We start from the raw sequence: 8,112 nt of genomic DNA, 5'->3' as shown, positions 1-8,112 counted from the left end.
TTCGCTCCCCACTTTCTTGGTCACCGGTGCTGCCCCCACTCCCGACACCACCGCCCCTGCTATTCATCAAGTCCGACGTCCATCTCTGTCGCACTCCGGTGTTGTTTCTGATTGCTTGAAGATTCAATCTCTAAAATTGATAAACTAGTCTCAAAATCTATTATTTTGCTTTAAATAGTGATTAAAAGATTGGGTTTTCATATTTGTGTATTTAAAAAACAACAAGATTCATGTCATTTTGATGTTTACTCGATCTGTAAAATTTAAAATTTCAAAGAAGAACGATAATGAATAGTAATGGGCAAACCGACATGACTGATCAAACTAGTTTGAAATTTTTTAACCGGTCAGAATGATATTGTCGGTTTGCTCATTATTTAAATTCATGGCGATTTTATTTATTTATATTTTTTTGTCATTCTTCAATAGTAATATTTTTTATCATCTTTATAGGAGATATAGATTGTCAATCGTTGAGTTTGAATTTAGATTTTGCTATCATAATTCAATAAATTTGAGTATTTGAGGCATAACTTAAGAGTTAGAAGATCGATTTTCTCACCGAACCAAAGAACAAAACAAATCGGTCTTTCCAATCCGCCTAACAGATTGGATTGTGGGTTTTCCTCTGGTTTGCTCGGTTGGAAAGGAAAACTCCTCTAATCATGAAAATTGAATGAACTAGTTGATCTTGAATTTAGATTTTATTACTAGAATTCAATAGCTTTGAGTGTTTGAGGCACTATTTGTGAATTAGAAGATGATTTTCTCACAAGAAGAAAGAACTGTATGATCGGTCTTTTTGATCCACCTAGCAGACCGGACTGCGGTACGCTCGATTTTCTCGGTCTGATAGAAATGTCATAAATTTATTGGCTGAGATAATATTATCACATCATTACTATCGTAACACTACAATTTCTATATTATCTATATTCATAATTGCTAGTGTCATTTTAAAAAAATTAACTTTCTCCATAAGACGGACTTAAACTTTTATGTAGATTTGCCAACAAAAATTTCTTAAATTGAGCTTTAAGTTGGAGTTCTTAATCATAATTTCACAAGCTTAGTTCACCGAGGTAATAGTATCACACAATTACTTTAATTGCATTATGTCAATAAAATGAGGTTGTATAAGACCGATTTTCCCTCCAGTTTGCTTGGTTGGAAAGGAAAGCTCCCTTTCTCATGAAAAGTGAATTCACTTGTTGATCTTGAATTTATATTTTGCTACTAGAATTCAATGACGTTGAGTGTTCGAGGCACTATTTGTGAATTAGAAGATTAATTTTCTCACCAGACCAAAGAACGGTACGATCAGACTCTTTGATCTGCCTAGTAGACCAGACTATTGTACGTTCGGTTTTCTCGATCCGTAAGAAATCATTTGGACAGAAAATTCAATTTTATTTTAAATTTTGTAATAAGACAATTCCATGAATTTATTGGCCGAGGTAATATCATCACATCATTACTATTGTAACATTATAATTTCTACGGAAATAGTAGAAAATATGCCAATATGAAAAGCTTAAGAAAGTATATAGGCCAATTTTTAGTTATAGAAATTAATAGGCCATAACTTGTCAAGTTATGGTTACCAAATAAGTTATGGACAAACTTGTCAAGTTATGGTTCATAGCCAGACAAGTTATGGACAAAAACCGTGAATTATAGACAATAACTTGTCAAGTTATGGTTCATAACCAGACAAGTTATGGACAAAAACAGTATTTTGGCCTATTTATTAACTTATGTAAACTATTGACCTATTAATTTTAATTCATCTCAAGTCTTAGTCTATTTCCCTCTTTCTCCCTAATTTCTATATTATTTATATTCATATTTGTCAGTCTCATTTAAAAAAAAAATTAACTGTCTTCATAAGGCGGACTTGAAATTTGAACTATAATGTTGATTTGCCAACAATAATTTATTAAATTAAGCTTTTAGTTGATAGTCAACGTATTCTCATTCCTTGATAAATTTAAATTGCGCAGTCTATTTTTCTAACGAATTACCGAAAAAAAAGAAAAAATTGTGTTGCGACTCCTAAAGTAAACTAACGACAACCTAATAAGCCATTAACCATAGGAAAAAAAAAAATTAACCACCTAAGTGATCAAATAAGATGATTGCAAAGAAATACATGTAAGAATCAAATTACATATTTAAGAAATAAAAATTTAGTCATAAAAAATATCTAAAATAGAAAAAATTGACAAATATAAATATAGATAATATAAAAATTGTAGTGTTACAATAGTAATGATGTGAAAATATTACCTTAGCTAATAAATTCATAGAATTATCATTCACAAAATCTAAAATAAAACATAACTTTCCATCCTAATGATTTCTTTCGAACCGAGAAAACTAAGTGTACCTCAGTCCGGTCTGTTGAACGGATCGAAAAAATTGATCGTTCCATTCTTCGATTCTGTGAGGAAATCGGTCTTCTAAATTATTAATAGTGTCTCGAATACTTAAATTTATTAAATTATGATAACAAAATATAAATTCAAAATCAACGATCAAATCCAATCTTCATGAAAGTCATAGTCACATTTATAACACGCTTCCAGCATTGACGAAGAAAGAGAAATAGAACTAACTTTCAAATCTATACTTATGCAGGAAACTTTTTAAATATCACAAAACTTCACTTTATTTAGATCGTCTAATAATACCAAACTCCTCTCATTATTCCTCGAGAACCATTTGTAAAAGTCATCCTCTTTCTCGTTCCATTCCCTATCACATTTACAATGTATGACAATCTCAATCATTTTCTTATAAATATGATAAAAAAATATTACTATTAGAGAATGATAAAAAATTTTAAAATAAATAAAATGACTACGAATTCAAGTAATGAGCAAATTAGAAATACCGTTCAGACCGTTCAAACTGTTCAGATCGGTTACAAAATTTCAAACCGGTTTGATCAGTCTTCCTAGTCTGCTCATTACTATTCATTATCGTTCTTCTTCGAAATTTTCAATTTTCTAGGTCAAGAAAACATGGACATGAATTTTGTTATTTTTTTTTCTCAAATAAAACATATAAATATGAAATCCTAATCTTCTAACAACTATTTAAAGAAAAAAAGAATAGGTTATAAGATTAATTTACCAGCCTTAGAGCTTGAATCGTCAAGCTTTTAGAGTTTGATAATCTTAGGATTTGTTTCCTCCAATCACCCGAGATAATGTCAGAGTGCGACGAAGATGAAAATCAGAGATAAACGACGATAGGGGGTGGCACTAGCCAAAAAGAATAGGAAGGGGGTGCCAGCCAAAAAGATTAGGAAGGGAAGGTGTTTTTGGTTTGAAGAGGTTTTTTTTTTTAAAGAAATAAGATGAGTTTTTCCTTCTTAATTTGTAAATTTTAAACAAGGATAATATGGTCTTTTGATACAAAAGTTGAAGGAAAATAAATGGAAAAGCAATATTTAAGAGTTTTTACCACATTTGTCCTTGAATTTGTAATTGTAAGACGCCACATTTTAAAGATGATTATGTTAAATTAGTGTTAGAAAAGTACGTCTCAATTCAAAATAAAATAAATCTTTTAATTTTTTAATTTTTAATCTATTAAATCTAATAAAAATTTGAATAAATTTATTAAAATGGGACATATTTTTATAAATTTATAAATTTAGGTGGTTGATTATTAAAATTAAAAGTTTAAGAAATAATTTACTAAAACACAATTTATAAACACAATTTATAAATAAGTTCGGGCGACAATTGTGTTAAAACCCCAAAATTCAAAACGGGGCTAACGTGGAAAGACGTTCGAATAGATCCTTCTCCTTCTGCTTCTAATTTTCTTCTTGCTTTTCGATGTGGTGACTAAAATCCAAACTCCTAAAGTCCAATCTCGTAAAGCAATTCTTCTGGTTCGAATTCGCTGCTCTCGTCTAAGAATCCGGTAAAGTTTTCGTCTTTAATCTCGGAGGAATTGGGGGGTAGAGTTTCGCTGCCGAGGAATTGGAAGTAACGCCACCTTCGATTGCCTCTATTCCGATCGAAAAGGTCTCTCTCTCTCTCTCTCATTTTATTGAAACTTTGGATATGTTTGTTTGTTTGGGATTGGGAAATCTGAAAGATTCTGTCTATTTTAATTCGTGTATTATTATGTAACAACCCTTAATTGAAAACATCGACAAGAAATTCTTCCTTCCATGTTTTTGGTACTGAGTGATATCTAGCGATTCTTAACGGTTCTAGGTAACATAGCATCGCCCCTTTAATCACTAATTGTATCCTCTCTGTTTGAGTCTCATCTCATGGATTTACAAGTATTTTATTTTATTTTGTTTTATTATTATTATTATTTTTTTTTATCATCGCTTGTCCATATTTTGCTTTATTTTAAGAATTTGTTTTGACATTCAGAAGTTTGTTGATGTAAATTTGTTTTTTCTTTAGGTAATTCAATTAGAGTGGTACTACTTTGCTCAATGTTTTTCCTTTGGATAATTTAATTAACTTGTCATTTAATCAGCTGTTGCTCAATGTTTCTTAATTCCTATACACATTCCTGTGCTTTCCTCTGTTTTTTGATCCCTTTTATGCAAAAGATGTTATGAGTGATGAGGAGACACAAATTCCATCATTGATGCCAACTGGCTCTTCATATTTTTCAGGTCTGTAGTTAATCTTTCATAGGCAAGTTGCCTAGTTGGGTAATGTAGGTTTCACAAAAAAAAAGTGACAAACTAGTCCTTCACTGAGACAGTTAAGTAATTTAGGTTTGACCCAAGTGCTACATTGGAGAGAATTTGATTGGCCTTTACTCTTACTGTCGAAAATGATGGAAGTCCTCACTCCCACTGCTCGCATACAGTTGTCCGAGATGTTTTTGGCAGTATTCTTTTTCCATAGTTCCGAGTACCTATTAGCGATCACCTTTCATGGGCGGGCCAATGTTACTCTTGGATCTCTTCTCATCAGCCAAAATTATCTTATCGCGATGATCTTCTCGTTGGTCGAGTATTTGACTGAAGTCCGTCTCTTCCCTCAACTGAAGGAACACTGGTGGATAAGCTACTTTGGGCTTGTGATGGTTGTGGTTGGGGAAATTGTTCGTAAGATGGCAATCATAACTGCCGGTACTGCCTTCAATCACATGATTAGGACTCGTCCTGATGAGCATCACAAACTAGTTACGCACGGAATCTATAGATATATACGTCATCCTGGATATTCTGGTTTCTTCATATGTTCAGTCGGTTCCCAGATAATGCTTTGTAATCCGGTGTCGACGATTGGGTTTGCGATGGTTGTTTGGCGCTTCTTTTGTCAACAAATACCATATGAAGAGTATTTCTTGAGGCGGTTTTTCGGCTTGCAGTACGATGCATATGCAAGACGCGTTCATTCTGGTGTTCCATTCGTAAGGTAAAAACTTGAGGGGTTCTACGAGCAGAGCTAACTTCATTTTGATTAAATTTTGTAGTTCCTCTGCCGCTTTTTAGGAGGGCTTGGATTTTTGAAGTTTTAAGTTTTAACATATAAACTGGTGCCAAGAGTGATAGAGCTTTTTATCTTCTTCCATTGTATCTAATCTGGTGATAGCTTATCTAGGGTAGACAAAACCCATCAGAGTTAATGACATCTAATAAGCTATATCTGAATGCTGAAGCCTGTAAAGTCTATATCCCAAAAACTTGCATATTCTATGACTAAATTTGCCACTTTAAACTAATTTAATGCTGTAGTTTGTGTATGTTTTGCGCCTTCACTAAACACACGCACTTTCTAAAATAGAAGTATAATATGAATTAGAAGAATTAGACTTGTAGAGGAGTTAAACATTACTCTTCTTAATTGCTGACAGCATCATGTTCTTAGAGTACTACACCTACCATGGTAAATACTAAATAGATGGGTAGTTCCTTTTATTTCTGGAGTGTAGTGATGTCCCGTTTAATTCGCTGATTCGAGTTTTTAATTCGAATTGATATGTGATTTTATGTGAGAGTTTTTTATAGTAGTAAAAAAGTTAAATGTGACTATTTCTTAGAGATTTTTACTGTAATAAAACTTGAATTCTAAACTCGAATCTATAAAATGAATGAGGCTTGAGTCTGAAAAATTACTTCATAACTTAGTTCCACTTCTTTTCCGTTTTAAGGAGACGTTTAGTTCATAGATTAGAATCATGATATTAGAATTATTTTCGATTTACGTGTATTTTTTGTGAGAGAAAATTCTGTAACGAATCATGAATTATGATTTGAATCAGGTACGAATCCTCTAACTAAATAACCCCTAAAAATGCATTACTTTCGGATTTGCAGTCGGATACCCCGTCAATCATTGCGTTTGTAGTCAGGTATAGTTTTAGGTAGACTTGTTGGCTCAACCTGACCAACATCCTTTGGGTTATTGATTAAAGGATTTGTTACCATGTTGTTGATTTTTCATGAAATACTATATTTATAAGTTCTCTATATAAAATTAATCCTGATTAAAACTATATTGTAAAGCATTGTAGTTTAATATTTATGGTAATTTAAGTGTTTGTTTCATATAATCAAATTCATATCATTAATTTTGAGAAATTTAAATTTTTAACGTTAGAATCAATAATTATTGTTTGACTATAGGAGAAAGGATACAAATATTCCTTGTGTAAGGGTTAAGATTTCTATTCTTTACTCTTAATTGATAATATTTTTAATCAAATAACTATACTAATAAAAAGATATTAATTAAGAATTATGAATAAAATTTAGACTCATGTATTTTTAAAAGTAAATTTTGTAATTTTTTCTTGAGGGGGTATACTTTCTAGACGAGCCCAAAATAAGGGACACAGATAGTTTTCTGGATGGCTTTTTTTTTTTCCTTTTTTTTTTTTCTAAAAGAAAGTACATTTTATCATTTGTCATCCTACAAATGCTAAATAAAAAAGTAATTTTTAAAAAATACTACTTAAAATGGAGTTCCTTTTTATTTACACACTTAATATTAACATATATATTTTTACCTTTATTAAAATTAATTAAGGGGTAGAGTTTTTAATATGAGTGCTTTTAATGAGTGGAGCACTAAAGGATTTCTCTAAATTAAAATATCATAAATGAATTCAAACCCATAACTCCCACCAAAATTTCTCTTCTACCCCTCTCCAATCTCCTCATGCCATTAGACCAAAGAGTCGTAGACTATAAAAATAAACTTTATTATAGACGTCTATTAAACGAAAAACGAAAGAAAGAAGAAAAACAACTACCTTAATTGAATAAGGTAATAATATGATATTCAAAAAAAAAAAAAAATTGGATAAGGTAATAATAATGTAATGAAATCCAATTAGGATTGACTAACAAATTCACCCGCAAATAGTAATAATATTGTAATGAAATCCAATTAGGATTGAATAACAAATTCATCCGTAAATAGTAACTTTTTATTTTTCTATAAGATAACAAAAGAATACTAATTTTCATTTCTTGAACAAGTGTCACAAAGGCCTCGTTCATTTCGCTGATTCGAGTTTACAATTCAAGTTTTGTTACAATAAAAAGCTCTCATAAACAGTCACATTTAACTTTTTTGTTACAGTAAAAAGCTCTCACATAAAATCACATCTCAACTCGAATTCTAAACTCAAATCAACGAAACGAACGAGGCCAAAAAAGTTGTTTTCGAGCATGTTGTTCATCTTTATGCGGTTTTTTGGCGGCTTTGGTATGTGGGGGAAGGCGAGTGATCGTCTGGTAGTGGGTTGGTCGGTAGTTGTGGGGAGCGGCAGCGCATGCATGCCAACCCATCAGCTTTCTATCGATTTTTTACATCATATTTCTACTTCTTGCTTTGAGATTTTGGCTGATAGATTTTCTTTTTATTCATTTATAATAACGTTGGTTATTAACCTTATTAGTTCGTTTTTTTTTTTTTTAATGTTTGATTGTTTTTAAATCTCTTAAATTTGTTTTTTATGGCTCTTTTTATTTAACCTTTGTACTATAATTTTCTTTATACAGTTGATTGAATATTATATCAACTGGAGAGATTTTGTTAAAAGGAAATGTGATCTTTGGTTCATCGGTGGAAACGGTCAGGAGCAGAGCTCGAAAAAGTAGTCGGGGGA

General features: G+C 31.4%; 1 protein-coding gene across 1 annotated transcript; it reads left to right on the top strand.

The window, feature by feature from the left end:
- Window positions 1-3,782: 3,782 nt before the first annotated feature.
- LOC21405892 (protein-S-isoprenylcysteine O-methyltransferase A) lies at window positions 3,783-5,726 on the top strand. Its single transcript, XM_010105316.2, has 2 exons — window positions 3,783-4,043; window positions 4,658-5,726. Exon 2 carries the CDS (start codon window positions 4,822-4,824, stop codon window positions 5,413-5,415), a length of 594 nt encoding a protein of 197 aa, XP_010103618.1. The 5' UTR covers window positions 3,783-4,043; window positions 4,658-4,821; the 3' UTR covers window positions 5,416-5,726.
- The last annotated feature ends 2,386 nt before the right edge of the window (window positions 5,727-8,112 follow it).

Source organism: Morus notabilis, unplaced genomic scaffold, assembly GCF_000414095.1.
Source record: "Morus notabilis unplaced genomic scaffold, ASM41409v2 Scaffold437, whole genome shotgun sequence".
In the NCBI taxonomy this organism is placed as follows: domain Eukaryota; kingdom Viridiplantae; phylum Streptophyta; class Magnoliopsida; order Rosales; family Moraceae; genus Morus; species Morus notabilis.
Note: the sequence above shows the minus strand (reverse complement) of the source record. Positions and strands in the feature narration are given on the sequence as shown.